The sequence below is a fragment of the Mustela nivalis genome (genome assembly GCF_964662115.1).
Source record: "Mustela nivalis genome assembly, chromosome: 7".
Taxonomy (NCBI): domain Eukaryota; kingdom Metazoa; phylum Chordata; class Mammalia; order Carnivora; family Mustelidae; genus Mustela; species Mustela nivalis.
Window position 1 is genome coordinate 24,959,006 of NC_139026.1, and position 19,722 is coordinate 24,978,727.

Below are 19,722 nucleotides of genomic sequence, written 5' to 3' on the forward strand. Positions count from 1 at the left end.
TCCGGGTGATTTGTCCTGCAGGACCAGATAATGGGAAGAGCTGGATCTAGTCCTCTGTAACTCAGTACTGAATCTTTCTCCTTTCATGGCTCTGCTTTCTTCTTGGGGGCTGTCCGTATGGGGTGGTGAGGAGGCCCACCACCGCAGCCGGCTTATGTGGCACCAGCTCAGGAGGGCCTGGCAAGGGCACAGCTTTTCCCCCAACGGTGGTGAGAAGCCTCAGGGGTGACTCTGATGGACTCCCACTGGGTCAGGTGCCTGCCTGGACACAAGCCTTGGCAACACCCTCACATTGGCCCGGGCCATGGAGTGCCACTCCCTGGAGGCAGAAGGGGGCTTGGGTCTGCCTTACCTGAACCACTTCCAGAGGGTGGCTGTCAGAGCCCAAAAGAAAAATCCAGCCACTATTGTTGAGAATAAAGGACTGCATGCTGGGCAGGCAAACCAACAAATACTGCGGAAGTCAAGTGTAATCCTTCCTCTTTATTATAAAGCCTCTCTTGTTGTTCCAAACTTCAAACTGTTGCAGCTCAGACTCCCCGGTCTGCTCCTTTGGCGCTTACTAGCCTTTGCTGCTTACCCGGCTGCTTATGCTCTGGAAGTAAATTCTTGTTTTACAACCTAGATTTTGTACCTTTGCATTCCTTATTGATATGCCTGCTTTTGTGACTTATAAAGTGTGAATTTTTTTTTTCTTTCTGTTTCTTTTCTTTTTGGCACAGAGAGATTTGGGGGAGGTATCAGAGGCATAGATAATTCCTTTTTTTTTTTTTAATTTTATTTACTTATTTATTTGAGCAATAAAGTCAGAGAGCATAAGCAGGGGGAAACAGCAGAGGCAGAGGGAGAAGCTGGCTCCCCAACCAAGCAGGGAGCCCCATGTGGGGCCTGATCCCAGGACCCTGGGATCATAACCTGAGCCAGAGGCAGACGCTTGACTGACTGAGCCACCCAGGCGCCCCAAAGAACAGAGAATTCCTACCTTGACAGGAAACATTTGTGTGTTCTCTCTCTCTCAGGGACTGACGCTACTCCTACCCATTGCCTCCAAAGGTGGAGACAGGGTCTGCCTGCCTCTTCTCCTTCCTAGTAGAAGAGCCAGATGGTGATCAGCTCTGCTTGTTTTCTTTTTTTGCGGGGTGGAGGTTTGCTTTTGTGCTATTTAATTTGTGTTTTTAAAAACATTATTTTCTATGAATGTCCCATAGAGCAGCTTTTGGTTTACTAGTTTATGAAATAAATGACCTAAAAAGGACATCGTCTACCAATTGACATTCAGGTAAACCTAATGAAGTTTTAATTCATCATTCTCATTGAGGGTCAGCGTTTCCAGGACAGAGTACCAAGGACACCAACACGGGAATAGAAATGGAAAGTATATTGACCCATTGACCCACTGACACACCTTCTAAAGCCCAGCCTTGGTTTGTGAAGGACTTTGCTTAGGTGTGGCCTCTCTAAAGTCATGTGCACACATATACATACAAACACACCTGAGTAGTACACTTGTTATAGCCTTAAATAGCTGGAAAAAAAAATGGGTATCAGATAAATGGGGGGGGGACCCAAAGATGGATTTTGTTGGATTTTCAGAATGGATCTTTGTAAGATTAAGTTGGCTTAATGACTTAATAGCAACAGACTCTCTCGCTCTTACCAAGCTTTAACACTTATAATAAGTCTTTTATTATATTTGTTTATATGAGCAGATACCCCAACTGGTGATGTAAATATCAGGATTAAGGATGCCATTAGCACATCTGTCCCTTGAGTCTTTGTTGCCTGTAAAGTTTTAAATTATTTGGAAACCGTCTGTGTGTGTGAATGAATACGCATCCGGTGTACCAACAGTACTTTGTTAAACAGAGCCTGTTCAGGGGCACCTGGGTGGCTCAGTGGGTTAAGCCGCTGCCTTCGGCTCAGGTCATGATCTCAGGGTCCTGGGAACGAGTCCCGCGTCGGGCTCTCTGCTCGGCGGGGAGCCTGCTTCCCTTCCTCTCTCTCTCTGCCTGCCTCTCTGTCTACTTGTGATCTCTGTCTGTCAAATAAATAAATAAAATCTTAAACACACACCCACACACACATACACACACACACACACACACACACACACACACACAGAGCCTGTTCAGCATCTCTCACCTCTCTCCCCTTGAATCCTTCATCTCCCAACCAGAGATACTGCCCTGAAATTTCTGTTTTTCAAGCTCTTTAGCTTCTTAATAGTTTCAGCCACAAATCTTTGTTCTCATAAAAATGGCATTTATTCTTCATTTATTTTTAACTTGACACAAATGGAATCTTCATGTACTTTCACGCAGCTTGGTTTCTTTTTGTTTGTTTGTTTCTTAATCATTGTGAAATTCATCCTTACTGATTCTTTCAACTTGAGTTCTGTTTGTCGCTTATCTTTATTTTATTATTATTTCTTTTCATTAATCAAAGTTTAAAAATTTTAATGTAGTCCCCTCTTTATGGCTTATACACTTTTTGACTTACTTCTGAGGACTTAGAGCAGAGTGATATTATCCCATTTTCTTCTGGTAGTTTTAAAAGCTGTGTTTTTTCTACTTCAGGTCTTTAATGTATCTGGTGTTGATTTTTGTGTATGCTGTGAGGTAGGGATTATTTTTTTTTCCCCAAGTGAAAAGGCAGAGCATGTCACTCTACTACTTGGTTTAAAGTTATCTAAATCTTCTTGTGTACCTCAGAATTAAAGTCAAAATTCTTAAAATGGCCTAAATAATTTTCCTGTATTATCAGGCCTCCAAAATGTCTCTGACTTCATCTACTCTCTTTCCAGGGAATACCAGCCTCCCTGCCTTTTTTGGGGGGAACACTCCCAAAATGTTCCTGCTTTAGGGCCTTTGTACTTGCTATTTCTTCTGTCTGAAATTTTCATTTATCTACATAACTGGTTCCCTTAATTCTCAGGTCGCTGCTCATATGTCACCTTATCCTCGAGGCCTTCTCCGGCCACCCTAGCTAAATTCACACGCACACACGTGCGCACACACACACACACACACTCCATCTCTCTCTTTTCTGCTTTGGAAGGACTTGCCTGAAAAACTCTCTGCACCTAGTGTAGTTGTGTCTTCTCCTGGGGGTTGGGAAGGTGGGGGCATGTCCAGGGGTGTTTTAAACTATTGATTTCAATTCTTAAATGGTGTTAGAACTGTATGGGGTTTTCTATTTCTTCTAAAATTTTAATAAGTTACCTTTATTTAAAAATACTTTTTAATTTTACTTTTTGAATAGTTAATATATGCACACAACTAAAGCATTCAAGTTTAAAAAGCATATAGAGTGAAAAATAAATCTCCCATTCCTTTCTTCTAGCTACCTGGGCAGGCATGTGGATTCCATTTCTTTCTTTCTTTCTTTTTTTTTTTAAGATTTTATTTATTTGAGAGAGAGAGAGAGAGATTGAGATTGAGAGGTCAACGGGAGAAGCAGACTCCTGCCAAGCAAGCAGCCCGATGTGGGACTCCATCCTGGGACTCCAGGATCATGACCTAGCCAAAGGCAGTCGCTTAACCAACTGAGCCACCCAGGAATTTTTAAAAAGATTTTATTTTTAACTACTCTCTATACCTGACATGGGGCTCAAACTTAACCCCAAGATTAAGAGTTACATGCTCTACTGATTAAGTGAGCCAGGCACCCCCAACCCAGTTTTAAATACAATAACACATGAACAAGGTCCACATACCTGCAGCAACTGTTCTGTTCTCCTTTGATATTCAAGTCTGTGGGGATCTGCTCCAGTCATAGAGCCTTCCCCAGTCTCAGTGGAGGCCATGTTTTTTAGATGAACATAGACACCTATCTTTACAGTCCAGTCGCTTTTCTTTGGCTCTTTGGGGACACCCACTCCTTTATGGTACTTTTAGTTGTGTCTGGGAATCCCTAGGGAATTTCTGCATGGTCAGCGGCTTTCTCTGACCTTATCGGAATGGCTCTTACTGCTTGCTCACTTATGACTGTGACTCCCCTCCCTGAGAGTCAGGCTTGAGCTCCGGAGGGCTGCTCATGGGAATCATTTGTTCATCCACTGACAGGTATAAATGGAAGCACCTAGTATGTGGCCCCTCCTGCCAGTAGTCTCTTGTCTGTTTCCCTCATTTCTTGTTTATCCTCTCGGAAAAATATGCTATGCATATGTCAAACAGATACATATATTCTGTTTTTACATCAATGGTGGGATACTGTATGTGTTACTCTGCACATGACTTTTTTCTCTTAACCATGTGTGGTAGAGCTATCTCCGTAGCAGTAAAGAGCTGCTTCATTCTCTTACAGTTACTTAATCATCTACTGAATGGATGGATCATATTTTACTTATTCAGTCTCTGGAAGGACATTTAGGTGGTTCTCTAACCGGTGTCCTTTACACATCTTTAATCAGTGTTTCACATGGCTATCAGATAAATGTCCTCCAGCTTCCATCCTCAGATTGTCATTTCCCCCATTTAGAAACCTCCAGGAGCTGCCCAGCACCCACAGAATGAGGCTGAACTCCCTCTTCCGGAAAGCAGAGCCAGGCAGCACGTGGTCTCCACCTACTTTTCCTCTCGTGTCCTCCTCCTGTTCCTGAAGACACCCTCTAAACTGGTGTCAAGAAGTTTTCGGAAACCGGAAAAGGACCTTTGGTTTTATGCTCAGTATTTTTCTTCTGCCTGCGAGGACCCCCCCCCCCCCCTTTTGAAGAGGAGAATCATATGCTCCCTTCCTTCTAGGCTTGTTACCTGGCCCTCTAACTCGAGTTCTTTTTGAAGCAGCTGCAACTACAATATTTTTTTTTCAACTATAGTATTTTAACTCAGTATCCCATTAGTACACCCTTCATAACCAGATGAGGTGTTCCGAATATTGGCTCAGGTACCATATTTAATCGTTCACCAGTCCTTTGTTTTGTAGAATACAAAAATTTTTTTTGAGGTGGGAGTGGGGAGGATAGGAGGAGCAGAGGGAAAGGGAGAGAATCCTAAACAGGCTCCACACCTAGTCTGTAGTCCCAGTGGGGGGCTTGATCTCACAACCCTGAGATCATAACCTCAGTCCCACATGCTCAACCCACTGAGCCCCTAGATCCCAGATGACTTGTGGGCAGGGACTGTTCATTGGAAATAGAGAATTCTAAAATAGAACAATATATATTGACTTCCAAGTAGGAATCACATAAAAGTGAGTCAGATATACAAAATTAAAATACATAACTCCATAGACCTTTGTTTAGATGGAAATGGGCTCTGTGCTCAGCAGGATCGTAAGAAAAACACGGGCTTTAAAACAAACAGGGGCGCCTGGGTGGCTCAGTGGTTTTGGCTGCTGCCTTTGGCTCGGGTCATGATCTCAGGGTCCTGGGATCGAGCCCCGCATCGGGCTCCCTGCTCCGCAGGAAGCCTGCTTCCCTCTCTCTCTCTCTCTGCCTGCCTCTCTGCCTACTTGTGATCTCCGTCTTTCAAATAAATAAATAAAATCTTTAAAAATAAAATAAAATAAAACAAACAAACAAAAACCAAAAAAACTCTGGTCCCCGCCCCAGGGTGTGGCCCATAGTGGATGCCCAAGAAGTGCTTGTTGAATAAACAAAATAGCATAAAAGAAAGCATTTAAGGCAAGCCTCAACACCTTGCCAAAAATCCATCTTATATCATAATCATACAAATAAGCTCACAAATAGAGTAGATGTCCGTCAAATTTTGAGGAAAACGAAGCCAGCGTGGGAGAGTGCGGATTCAAGTTTCAGCAAGGGAGGGAGGGAGAGAAGTTGCACCTGGGGCAGGGTCTTGGGCCCCGGCGCGGGGGCGGGCACGGAGAGGCGGGGAGAGGGGAAGGGGGAGGAGACTCTGGCGTCCCTGCTCCGCCTCCCCCACCCCGGTCCCCACCCCCACCACCCCCAGCAACGGCGGCGGCGGCGGCGCAGGGCAGCAGCGCGGGTGTCGGCAACAGCTGCAGCAGCCCGCGCCGCCCCCTCGGCCGCGGCTCCCAGGGCGAGCCTGAGCACGCCTGAGCACGGTCGGCGGCGCGGCGGCCGGAGGAGACGGGAAAGTTGCCGGTGCGAGCGCCGACATGCCGGGCAGCGACACGGCGCTCACCGTGGACCGGACCTACTCCGACCCGGGCCGGCACCACCGCTGCAAGAGCCGGGTGAGAGGCGCGGGCGGGGCGGCGGTGGGGCGCCGGGCCGAGGGGCGAGGCCCGGGGGGCTTTGGCTCCAGTGTTCGCCAACTCTCGCTCCCCGCCTCTCGCCGCCTGCCTCCCTCCCTCCCCGGCTGCCCCCGGTCCGCGCCGCGGGGGCTGGGAATGGGGGGCGCCGGAGCCCAGGTCGGGGGTGGGGGCCGAGCGGAGCCCGGCCCGCCGGACCCCGCCCTCCGCCGCCGCCGGCTCCCCGCGCGCCCGCCGGACCCGCGCGCCCGGTGTCCCCGACGGCCCGCGCTTCGCCACCCTCCGCCAGGGAGCGCCCGCCGTGCGGGGCCGGGACGCGAGGGAAGCCCGCCGGCCGCGGCCCGGGTGGGACAGCACGCTCGCCCTCCCGACCTCCCGTGCTGCCCGCGCCTCCCCAGCTCTCGGGCTTTCGGGCGCGGGGCGGCGGCGCACCGGCTTCCCGGTGTCGCGCGGCGGCTGCCCCGGCTCTGCCCGAGCGAAAAGTCAGCCTTCGCGCTTGTAGCCCGGGAGTTCCCAGCCGTGCCGAGCGGGCGCCCTCTCCATTGTTTGCAGTGTAATTTGCTGTTGCTGATTTTGGCTGTGGGCGAAAATAGCTCCTCAGAGCAAGCAGCGGAGACGAGCCCTGTAGTGCTTCAAAATGAAGACAGGAGGCCGCAGCCTGGGCGCCAGTCCCTCCCCGGAGCGGAGGCCCCCGCCGGCTTGGGGGTCCCTTTGCCTTCTGCGCTCTTCAGTCCCTTGGCCGACTGAAGCGCCTTTGCCAAACAGCACGTCCTCCGCCTGACACTTGTCTGGCAAAGCTACCTGAAGGTGCTCTTTGCTAACCACTCACTTGTTGGAGATCTCAGCATGTGCGTGTCACCCTCCCGGTGTAAAGTTCACAGTTAGGGTTTTGCGAGAATTCTGGTCTGCCATCTCCCAAGATCCAGAGGCCACTGAATGAGAAAAGTGGCACGAGGGACAAATGCAGCTCAGCGCCTAGTGCGGCATTTGGGAGTTTAATCATAATTTGGAGAACTAATCAGTTATCCCAGAGGTGAAGTAACTAGGCCCTGTTTCCCTTTTTCCTTTAGTATCTGTTAACTGAGTTAACGGAGTGGTTTAAATTTTTACAGATTAAACTTATTTGGTGGAGGTTACCGCATCCCCTCCACTCACCCCTACTCCCGGAAAGAATTCTTTTTCACACTTTTTTTAATGACATATCGTTGACCCACAATGTTATATTTAGTGTCAAGTGTGCAGAATAGTGATTCCACAAATATGTACATTATAGAATGTTCACCATAAGTTTTACATTTTCTTTAGAAGTTTCATAACAGTTTGTTATGAAAATAACCATAAACTCTTGGAAGAAAGCACTGGTGAAAGATCTTTGGTTACCTACAGTTAGAAATTTAGGGAAGGATGACTGCTGGTTAACACAGAGTTAAGGAGGAAGCAAGGTGAAGCTTGTTTTCTAACGCATTTGTAATTGGTGGAGTCTATTAATGTTGCCGTTGACAGAAGAAATTTCAGACTTGAAAAAAGTGTGGAAGCTTGGTTTCTCTTGTCACAACTGTGATAATCTTTGTGTAAACAGGATTAGTAATCTTTGAGGGATGAGGATTAGTAATCTTTGAGGGATGGGTGGCTCACTGTGAGCTCATTTAAGTGATTTGGCGAGTCTCACAGAACTTTGCAGAAGTCAGTCTATGAAATGGTAGTGATAGAGTTCATACTTCAGCTACCTGGGTGGCAAGTGGCAAAGCAAACACATAATTTATCTGTAGCTTTAGTTTGTCTCTGCTGGTTCCCCGATATTCCATTTCTGCACCTCCCTTTTCTGTTAATGTACCATAATCTTATGTGAAGGGAGTTGTTTATTTTCTTTAAAATTCTACTGACGATTTTACACATACTACCTTGTTTTCTTGAGGCATTGAAATACCTGATTTGGGGGAGGGGGGAAGATGGAGAGAGAGAGCATCTTAAGCAGGTTTCACATCCATCGTGGAGCCTGACCTGGGGCCGGGTCTCACCACCTGGGATCATGACCTGAGCTGAAATCAAGCGTCAGACGCTAACCACTGAGCTGCCCATGTGCCCCAAGACACCTGATTTTTAAAAATAGACTGTGTTTTAAACCCAGGTTAGCCACTGTATGTAGTGATTATTCTAAGTTGGCTTATTGGGCAAATGCAATCTCATTAGATAATGAGGACTAGATAATCTCAGATCCGAGGTGTAGTAGAACTTCAGTGGACAGTGACAACATGTTTTCTAGCAGCAATGCTGAGATCCCTCTTTACACTTCTTGACTGTCTGCTTTTAGGGTTTTACTGTTCAGACGGCAGGGAATGAAACGAGGAAATTTTGTAAACTCGTGACTTTCCTCGAGGGAGGCCGATGTAATTTTGAGTCTGTCCTTGAGGCTTCCCTTCCGTGCTGTAATGAAGGGAGACTACCAACAATTTTTCCTGTGCAGAAAGTATTTCTCCTTTCAGATGATTCTACCTCCCGTTTTGTGGAACTGTTTTAGATTTAGCTATAAAGACGTGCTTTTTTTCTACACTGAGAAAACATGTGATGTAGAAGGAGAACATCAGGCAGTATTAGGGTTTAATTTTTTTTTTTTTAAGATTTTATTTATTTATTTGACAGAGATCACAAGTAGGCAGAGGCAGGCAGAGAGAGAGAGAGGAGGAAGCAGGCTCCCTTCTGAGCAGGGAGCCTGATGTGGGGCTCGATCCCAGGACCCTGGGATCATGACCCAAGGCTCGATCCCAGGACCCTGGGATCATGACCCAAGCCGAAGGCAGAGGCTTTAACCCCCTGAGCCACCCAGGCGCCCCTAGGGTTTAATTTCTTGATGTCACTGTCCCTTTGGCAATAAACCATCTAGTATAGGATTGTAAAAGGACCCTCTGTGGGCTCACCTAAAAATACTCTAATGAGAACTAAAGATGCATTGGATGAGTTGAGTTCACCTTTCAGAGACACACAGTTTCCTCCAAGGAAGGGGCTGAGACTCCAAAGAGGTCAAGTTCTTGGTTACTGAATGGTCATTTTTTAAGTTCAAAATTGATACCTGGTTGTGATAACAGGAAAAATACACATGTCTCTTGCTGATTTTGGTTAAGCCTTTGAGACTAGAATAATAATGAGGCAGTGTACTATTTTAACGTTGCAGGAGTCTATTTTTATAGCCAGGTGGATTAACCTAGATTTCCTCCCCTTGGTGAAAATGTAATATAACTAATGAATTCTGTGATTATCTCTAAGTTGACAAGTCAGGATCATTCACATTTTTAAACTTCATCAGGGTAAAACTCAGAAAAGGTGCATGTTAACTCGACACACAGAATAATATGCCCGACTTTACAAGGAAAAGCACGCAGAGTTTGAATCCTACTTTAAAGCCTGCAGGCAGTCCACTTCCTATATATTAACTGGTTTTTATTAATTATGTGTGAATTGAATTTCTGTTCTAATTTTAAATGTTCTAGAATGGCACCTTCAGCCACTTGTGGATAGTGGTCAGCAGCTGGGGCTCTTGCATCAAGTGACTTGGATCGTATTTTGGCCCTTCCCATTTCCTAGCCGAGGGAGCACTAGCCAAGCTCGAACTCTCTGAGCCGCCAGTTCCCCGTCTGTAACAGAGGTGATAATAGTCTCTATTTCTGGGAGAGATCATGAGTCTTCAAGAAGAGAGCATTTGTTTAAAAAAAACAAACAAACCCCAAAACCAAAAAACAGTTGTGTACACTCGAGGTTAGATATTTTTTCCCTGGGTAAGGTGAATACTTTTTTTCTTATTCTGTGGGTACCACTGCTAAGCGGAATCACTAGTCATCCTGAGCGTTTACCGTCTTCCCATCTCTCATTTGTCAGCCATTCCACTGGGTCTCTCTTGGGCTTTTCTCTGGAATTGGTTCCTTCTTCCCTTTGGCCCCCAGTCATCTCCTACCTTATTTTAGCCACTTATGACCCTCCAGAATTGATCATGGTACACTAGCTTTCTCATTGCTCTCCAATTTCGTCAACCCCTATCCATCCTGCCCACAAGGACTGGAGTATTCTGCCTAGAGAGCCACTTTCATTACGCTAGCCTCCAAGACGTCCTGCACCAGTGCCCCCATGGACTCTATAATCATTCTGAGTCTCAGTTTCCTCTTCTACACCCCAGGGCTGTTATAAGGAGTAAATGCAGTAACATCTATAAAATGGCAGGTACCCAGGAAGAACTCAGTAGATGGTAGCTATTTTTGTTACCACCCTATAGGAAGTGGTCATAAGCTTGAGAATGGGAAGTCTGCTAATTTTGTGAACAGAATAGATTATTTGGGGGCATTTTTAGCATTTTGTCCCTCTTCTGTCATATGTTCCTTATCACATTGACTAAACAGTATTTGCATTTGTCACTTAAATGTTTATAAACTGTAGACACTGGCACTTTGAGAACAAGAGGTTTCATTCATTCAGCGAATACTTGCTGAGCACATTCCCGTAAGCTAGCGGCTACCTTAGGCTTTAGGAGTGTAACGGTGAATGCAGCAGGCATCCTGCTGTCTCTGGAAGCTTAATATCTGGTGATTGTGCTTTAGTTACACTTGTGGCCCAGGAACTCCCCTCCTATTTTATAGGAGGAAATGGTAATAAGTACAGAGGTCTCTAACATCTGAAGTAAAACCTGTGTTGGGCATAGTGGCTACCTGTAGTTCATCATTAGGTGTTTTGTGGTTTGGAAAAAGACCTTGAATTACGTGACGATTAATGGCCAACAGCTGTCGAAGGGAAGAGGATGTCATAGCCCTTCTCAGAGTGGAAATGGCTGGGCAGTGATGTAATAAGCTCATGATCACCTGCCCACTTCCAGGACCAGCACAAGAGTGAGTGGGTACAGACTTCTGTCCTGGGGGCCCCTGACCTGCTGGAGGGCTGTGTGAGTACTCTTCTGATCAGTGATCGGAGGAAGGAGTTCATTAAAAGTGCGGTGAATAATGATGAGTGTCTCTAGTCTGATTTTTCTTAAATTGTGGCTGGATGAATTGATGGGGTGTGTGTATTTTGAGCTGTGCTTTGCCACAGGCTCACTGGCTCTCCCTTCAGAGGAGAACAAACTGCCAGCACACCCGCTTGTCACATCCGGGCTGAATACGAAGACAGCTGCTACCAAGTTGGATCTAAGATGTGTTTCACTTCCGTCCCAGGGCCTGAATTTCCAGGGCTGCTCTTAAGGTCAGAAATCATCCTGATCTTTCTGGATGGAAGTTGCCCATGTCTTGACTTGGGACAGGCTGCAGCTTTCAGCCTTGCTGTTTCTTTGTGTTTTTATGTTTTCAGTGGAGGGGGCTGGTTGACAGAGAAGGGAGAGAACCATGAATCACTATACTGTGAATCAGAACAAGGACTTTACATGCCTTGGAAAAGGAGTGCCAGGATGTATGATCCAAAGCTGATCCAACTGCTTCCACTGACTTGGGGAGAAGGGGTTGTTGCTTGAAGAAGAACAGCTTATCTGTTGATTATTCCTCCATAAGGAGGCAAACAGAACATAGACTAAAAGAAGAATGCAGAAACAGTCTTAATAGTCAACGTGCTAATTCCTTACTGTACCCCAGGCACAATACTAAGCTCTTCAGATGCATGATCTCCTTAATCCTCATCATATCCTATTTGCAGCTGGATTTTTACAGATGAGGAAGTTGAGGCCCAGGCAGTTCATTTGCCCAAGGTCCTGTGGCTATTAGGATCTGGTGAACCCGGATCTAATTGCAGAACTTGCCTTTTACCCACTTCTCCGGCTTCTACGTCTGAGATGAATCCTGGAGAGCAGCTCAGTCTTTCGGAAACCCGTTGGGGGCTGGAGCACGGGTGTGGTCAGCTTCTACGGGATGCCTGGCCACACTGTGGGTTCAGGATTCTTCCCATACAGAGTGTTGCCAGTCCTTTGTATATCATCTTATGTGCCCAGGAAACCTTTGATGAACGAATGGCTTAGAATGATGATTTACGAAGTTTTTATAAGCCTACGATACAAAATTGTTGCCACTAAATTTGAAGAAGTCTTAAAGGCTGTTGAATAAGCTCATGATTTAAGAGCATCAGTAAAGAACCATCTTCCAGCCTGGTATTTGGTCTCCAGAGCATGAACACTTGAAAGACACAACAAGGCTGGTTCTTCCTTGTGGCAGTCAAGTCGCAGTCTGGCCATAGCAGATCTCCCAGTAGGACTTCAGCTTCCCTGGACTGAGGACATGTGCTTCTCAATATGTGGGGCAGAGTGCTGGAAAGTAGATTCAAGGATTTTAACACGTTAGAACTGAAACGGGAATGTAGACATAACTCCAGACCATCCCATCTGTAGAAGAGTGACATCCAGCCAGGCTGTAACCAGTGAAATGAGCTAACTAATACTGGCTGGCCAGGACTAACCATTATGCCAGCTCCTTTTTAAAAAGAGAATTCCTTAACAGAAAACAGTCTTAAATATTTTCAGATACCAAGCTAATTGCTAAGTTATATGGAATACATATATCAGAATTTAAATAGAATGAGAATTTGAAGTTATTTGCAATAGAGAATTGATGGACAGATTTTAAATTTTGTGAGTTTTCTAGGTGGGGAAAAAAATGAGTTTGAGTGTTTTAGTGTTGGGCCATCATCCTTACGAGTTTGTTGGCAGATTTTTGATGGGACTAGGTGGGAAGAGGGGGAGACATTTCCTGTATCAGACTGCTTAGCTACAGGAGCTCTGTTGCCACTAGTAAAGATGATATTTTCTGATTTTATTGTTGGTTTTCCCCCCCCAGAATAAAGTTTTGCAAAATGAGTTAATCTTTGTCTTTACCTTCTACCTGTTAGGATAGGATATTGGGCAAAATATGTGCCAGATACATAAGTCATGGAGTGCATTACACACACACACATACATACACGAACTTAGAATTCAAACCTGGTGTTTGTTGCCTCCGAATCTTTCCATTCCTGTGAGACTCTCATTGAGGGCATCTTCCAGCACCAAGTGTTTTCTGCATATGTAATTTTCATGCAACACACCAGAAACATCATCTGGTTCTTAGCCATGCAAACAATCGTCTGCCCCAGGGGTAGTGGGAGGACAGGGTTAGGGTCCACTGGCACATTCAGTGCCAGTCCCCAGTGAAGGGCCTCCCTGGGGGAAACTGAATTCTGCCTTCCATGGCCCGGGAGTCAGGTGGCTTTAGCACATAATAAAGAGTATCTCAAAGTCCATATTCTGGACTTTGTTCATTCTCTCAGATTCCCCCCCCCCCACCCCCAGCCTAGAGCCTGGAATACTTGCCCTGTCCAACATGTTCCCAAACCAGGTGCCTGGGAAGCTCTCAGGGCCCCCTTCCCCGGCTTACTCACCACATCCCCTGGCTTTCCTTCTCAACCACCGTTGCCTCTCTATCCCCAGCATCACTTTCTTAGTTTTCTTCTGGATTTGAAGATGATGAAGGGTTAAGAGTGTGGACTCTGGAGTCCGACTTGATCGTCCACTTCTCCACCTACCTGCCCTGCAAACAGGTGTGAGAAGTGGTGTGAGGAAACCCATTGTTCTGATGTTGAGTCACTCGTGCGCCCCAGAGTTCCCCAAACTCCAGTCATTCCCACACCTACGCACAGCTTACTTGCACCTGTACAACGATTTATTTAATATTTCCAAAGCCATTCACTCCTTCAAACTTAAATTTATTTTTAGAGTACTGATGTTCCTCTTGTAGTTAATATTGGCTGAGCCCCTGAGGGCTTACAGTACGAGATGGCGAAGAGGAGCCCTTGCTAGAGATCAGTAGAGCTGTTAGCTCTGAATAGAGACTTTCCCGAGAGTCACCTGGATGGCCTCGCGGATGGTTTTCAAGGGAATGGTTGGCTGGCGGTGATTCTGTGTTACTGCTTTCGCTTTATGTCACCAAAAATAATTCAGAATCGTTTTGGAAAACACTGGGTGTTTGTATTGTATCATCTCTCATCTTTTTAGAAATACTTCTTTTAGACCCACGACTTAGAAGATGCTTGGAAATATTTTTCTTCATGGATTATGAAAATTTGAGTGTGTGGAGATGAACAGAAGCCCACTCTGGTGATTTGAAGGCAGCCTTGTCCGGGTGGGACTACTTGGAAGAAGTTGGGAAAAGGGGGAATCGTATGTGTTCTGAGCCAGAGCTCCCGTCTTCTGATGACCTGAGAGAAACCAAGGCCGTGGAAAGCGTTGGGCTAAAGTGCAACATCAGAAAATAAGGACTCCGGGAATTTCAGGCAGGGACAGAAGGTGGGTGGGAAAGAAATTTCAGCTCTGTGTTCTGAAGTAAACTTGAATTTAATTAAGATGTGTATGTAGGCTTGTTGTAAGGAAATTAAATGGTAACTTGAGCTGCAGCCTTCCACAGAAACTTGAGATTGGAGCTTGTCCAAAAATAAAGTATGCCCTCAGTGAAAGCTACGCTTTAGCACCTCAACACGTTTACTCCAGTATGTGCAACCGTGCGTTGGGGCCAATGGTCCCTTTTTACCATCTTTATGAAGAGACTGTGATAATCCAGAAGGCGTGGAACTCGGTTTCAGACAGTCAGTGGTGTACTATTTTAATCTCACTAATTGGAGCAGGTGGCCTCTATTTGAGACTGAATCTCTCGTTGGCATAGATTCTAATTTATCTGAAAATCCGAGGCCCATTCAGCAAGAGTTGTTCGGGCTGTGTATTGGCATCAGGCGAAGTGCTTGAAAGCTTCAACCATTAAAAGCACAGAAGGCTGGGATGAAGATCGAAGAAATGGAGCTTAATGGTTTGCTGCTTTAATTCAACTCTTCACTGTTGGGTGTAGAGCTCGTCGGGAACATGGCGGAGTGAAGCCTGTCCAAGTGCTTGAGAAGGGTCCTTACAAGTATTTCTCCAGCTAAAGACAGCATGAGGTATCTCCTTTGAATCCATCCCACAAGATGGCGGGGCTGAGGAGGACTTCACGCAGACCTTGTGTTTTTATGGGCATGAGCACGTCTTCAGGCATGAGCTGAGGGGGTGTGTCAGAGTGACTCAGCTTACCACAGGTACTCAGCTTGAGATACTTCGAGACACCTCTAAGGAAGTTGGAGACGGTCTCCAGATCGTGAACTTCTTTAACTGACCACTTCTCTTCTCTTCTCTCTCAACAGTAACCGTGTGCTTCGCAAGATGTCTTATGAATATCGTGCTTTAAATCCTTCATCCTTCCAGAAGACAGGATCCCAATTTCTCCCTCTGACACCCAGGGTTTCTCATCTGACCTTTGTCTCCCACCCACCCTCGGCCCTCGAACTCTGGCTTCCTTAGCAGATCCCCCGGCTCCCCTCTGTGCCTGTGGGCACCTGCTCCCTCCTTTGACATGGGGGGTTGGGGGGGATGGCTGTCTTTGTTCATCTACACATGGATCCTGGTACATGGTTGGGGCTTTGTGAAAACCATCAGAATGAGTGAATGTGGGTACGTTGGAAAATTGCACCGTCTTGAGAAGCTGGAAAAACCTATTCCATGCTTGAGTCCTATCAATGCAGATTAATCTAGTTTATTTTAAAATTGCTGTCCAGGATTCCAGTTTATGGGTATTCCGTCATCTAATTATTATGAAAGGACACATTATTGCTTCTAGGGTTTGGTTTTACGGGCACTTCAGCAACTGCCCTTAGACAGGCTTCTTTTTGCACGTGGGAAGAATATGTTAGTGGGCTAAATCCTTAAAAGTGCAATCACTCTGCAAAGAGTGTATTTCAAGTTACAATGTGGCCAACGTAAATTATACCTACTCTGTCCTACCCTGGGAGGTAGGGACGCAGCAGTGAATATATATAAACCGAGTGCGTTTTTATAACCATCCATGTATGAACAGGCTTCGACTCGTGTCTTTCTGACACTGTCTATCACAAAACTTTTTGATCCTTGCCAATCTGATAAGTGAAAACTGGTAGCTCATTTTAATAAATACTTATGATACAAATGAGGTTAATCATATTTTAAAGTCTTTGTTTTGAAATAATCAAAGTCTTTGTTTTGAAATAATCTTGGAGATGTCTGTGTTTCCCTCCCCCAGATTCTCCCAGTGGTTACGTCTTATGTAACAAAAGTGCAAAAGGTTGATCCTCATGTTCACAAAACATGTGCGTTGTGACTGTTAATATATTCTGGCCATTTATCTAGTGGGTTATTAATCTTTTAAGTTGTTTTGTAGAAGTTTTGTGCTGATTGAATAAGTTGTTTGGCATGTACATTTTCTCCAGTTCCTCATTCCCGACTGTATTTTCTACTGTCATGTGGGAAATTGCCATAGGTTAGCACCCAAACGCCCCTGTTTCTCATCTCATGGTTTCCATGGGCCAGGGATCCCAGTGCAGCTTACTTGCTGCATTCTTCGTGGCGGGGTCTGGTTCACACAGTCCTCCACTCAGAATTTCATTAGCCTAAATAAAAGCAAGGTGTCAGCTAGGACTGCAGTCTAGTCTGAGACTTGGAATCCCTTTCTGAAGTCACTGGTTGTTTATTATGATCCTTGCAGCTCTAAGACTGAGCCCCTCAGCCCCAGAAGCTGCCCACTATTCCTTGCTGCTTGGCTCTCTCAAAATGTAGTTTGAGAGAGCCCCAACTCTTGAATTTTTTCTCTTCCTCGAGACCCTCTCATAAAGGGTTTACCTGATCGGGCTTGGCACACCCAGATCAGCCCAAGTCAGCTGATTAGGAACCTTAATTATATCTGCAAAATATTTTCACCTTTGCTATATAACATAACCTAATCACGGGAGTGAAGCCCTGTCGCATTCAGAAGTCTTGCTTACGCACAAGGGGAGGCTGTCATACAGGGTATATACACCAGCGGGTAGGAAACTTGGGAACCGTCTTAGCAGTCTGCCTACTACCTGCTTTGAATGATTCGCTGTGTGTGCTGAGTATGGAGCCTGTGTGGCAAACACTGAATAAATAGTAACCAGACCTTGCCATGAAGAAATTTAAAAATTTTAGGGCTTACAGGATTTGTGTCATTCTTATAGTGAATCTTTGAGATTCTTTTAAACACCCAAACAGCATGTTCTTCTAATACATTTTATGATTTAATAAATTTTATCTTTGGCCCATTTTTATATAATTTAAGTAAACCCTATCCCCAGCATGGGGTTTGAACTCATGACCCTAAGTCTCATGCTGTACTGACTGAACTAGCCACGTGCCCCAATATTTGGCCTGTTTAGAATTTGGTTCCCCTTTAGATGTCTACACAAGAATGACAGTTATACCTGTACCAATTTTCGCATTGCTAGCTGCCTCTAAAAATATACTGCTGTCTACATCTGTAGTTTTATAAATTTCTAATTTTTGTCTGGGTTTAAAAAAAATTTTTTTTTAAACTATTGAATCAGAGGTTATGGTTTTGGTACATTTTTTTCTGGATTGTTACCCACCTCACCCCTCAAACCGGGATTTGAAGTGAACATTTTGAGAACTCTAGCTCATGCGTTTATAAACTTTCAAGTAGGCATGATTCCAGTGTCCCTTACAGTAAAAAAAGGCTAAAAGGTAGAGGGGAAGAGAGGGTGAAGTTCATTGTTTTTTTAAAAATGTGCTTTCAGTTCTCTCTTTTGAATAGATGTTGCCTTTCAACAAGTTCTATTTAACATAGAATCCTGACCTTCCACATGTTTGCAGAAGCTGTTACAGGACGAAGAATGTGTACTGTTGCTTCCTAATCGGGCTTTGCTGTCTTGATCACCTGTAGTCCACTGTCCCAGCTAGGGAGGTGGAAGAGCAGGGACTCACCTAAGTCTGTGCTCTGCTGGGCAGAGCCGTCTTTCAAGCTTGCCCTCCTCTCGCATAGGAAACATGTTTAGTGCCCTGTGCTGTCCTCCTACTAGGACACTGATGTTGATTTGTCACTCACGTTAGGATAGTGAATACAATAGATTTTGTATTTGTAGGTTATAAGCTGTTTCTCTGTTTGGCTTGATTATCCCTATTTGTAAGTTACCCCTGTGGCTTGCAAAGGGGGTTGTTATTAACATGTGTTAATTACTGAGAGGCTCACCTGCCTTGTAATCTTTGCGTTTGACACAGAGGAAGGTTAAAACTGTTGTCTGTGTCCAGAAACTAACACTTAAACATTTCGTAACCTGACCCAAGAGCATCTGAAAGGTGGAATGAATGTGCTTTTATTATGTGTGCTTTCATTTGAGAAAGGCCTCGTGCTTGTAAAAACCTCCTGACGTCAGCAACTATCAAGTAGTCGTTGCTGGATGAAGGTTATGTCCTGTGCGGAGCAGTTGAAGCTGTTCGGTGAACTGGCGTGTGTTGGGTAAGCAGGCACCAAAAGTAAAGCAAGAGTCTTTTTTTCATTCTTGTCCTCTTACCACCAGGGAGCCGTGAGGGCTCTTAACCCCCAATCGTTACGTTTCTAGCCCTTGGAAATGCTCCCCTGTTTGGGTGAGTGGGAGCATATTAAATTCTACCATTGAGATATTTGACTGGCACTCCGGCCACTTCGGATGATCTGAAGGCAAGACAGTTTTTTTTTTACATCCTTAGGGCTCAAATTAAGCTCTTATTTATTAAAAAATTTTTGTTTGTTTATTAAGTAAACTCTCCACCCAGTGGGGGGCTCGAACTCAACCACCCTCAGGTCAAGAACTGCATGCTTCCCAGACTGATCCAGACGGGTGCTCGTAATTTTTTAAAGCAAGACTTAGAGTTAAAATTTCAGCCTCGTTGCTGTTTGAGGGACAGTTTTGTAAACTGAGCCCACCATTCCAGCAAGCCTTGTTTAGAGCTTTTATTTCTTTGGGCAGATAGGAAATGAATGATGCAGTTTGGTGTTTCTGTGGCTATCTTTAAATGTTCCTGCCTCCTCAGCCTTCCTTTTTGAAACAATCTGTTGCACATAGGGGGTAATTTTAATGGTAACAGATTTGCTAAATAAGAATAATGCATATAATGTTGAAAGAGACACTAAATCCATATAGGAAGATTATTTTCTGTTTTCGGATACTTGGGACATTTCTAAAATCACATTTGTGTTGTTAGTAAATGATTCTTTGCAGTAACTGCTCCCAAGGGCTCTTGGCTGGTGCAGTCAGTTAAAGCTTCCGACTTTTGGTTTCTGCTCAGATCTGATCTGCTCAGGTCTGATCTCATCAGGACCCTGAGATAGAGCCCTGTGTTCATGTCCAGCTCTGCACTCAGAGGGGAGTCTGTGATTCTCTCTGTCCCTCTCTCTCTCTTTCTCCCTCTGAATCTCCCTCCCCCCTCAGATAAATAAATCTTTAAAAAAGAAAAAAAATTAAATAATTGCTCCTTAGTTTGTCTACACAATAACCTAAAGTGAGACTGGATGTTTTTCTAGGGCCGCTAGCTTATTAAATTCTCAGTGTATTTTAATTTTCTGAAGTTTATGCTTGCTTTGGTTTAATTAAGGTTGAAGTTAATGTTCTCTGGAAGTAACTGCAGTGACATCAGATTCCGAGCTTATAAAGTAATGAAATGGTCCGTCAGAAACAGCAACTTACACCATATTTAGAAAGTAAACCAGATTT

General features: G+C 45.1%; 1 protein-coding gene across 8 annotated transcripts in view; it reads left to right on the forward strand.

Annotated features, from left to right (window-relative positions):
• TMCC3 (transmembrane and coiled-coil domain family 3) overlaps positions 1–19,722 on the forward strand; it is a 262,682-nt gene that overhangs the window by 188,542 nt on the left and 54,418 nt on the right. Inside the window, exon 1 of one of the 8 annotated variants that reach the window (XM_082739312.1) lies at positions 5,900–6,156. The exons of the other annotated variants lie outside the window; for them this stretch is intronic. Coding sequence (XP_082595438.1) covers positions 6,079–6,156 — 78 coding nt within the window. The 5' untranslated portion in view covers positions 5,900–6,078. Of the gene's footprint in view, positions 1–5,899; positions 6,157–19,722 lie in introns of those variants that run through there. 8 annotated transcript variants of the gene reach the window in all.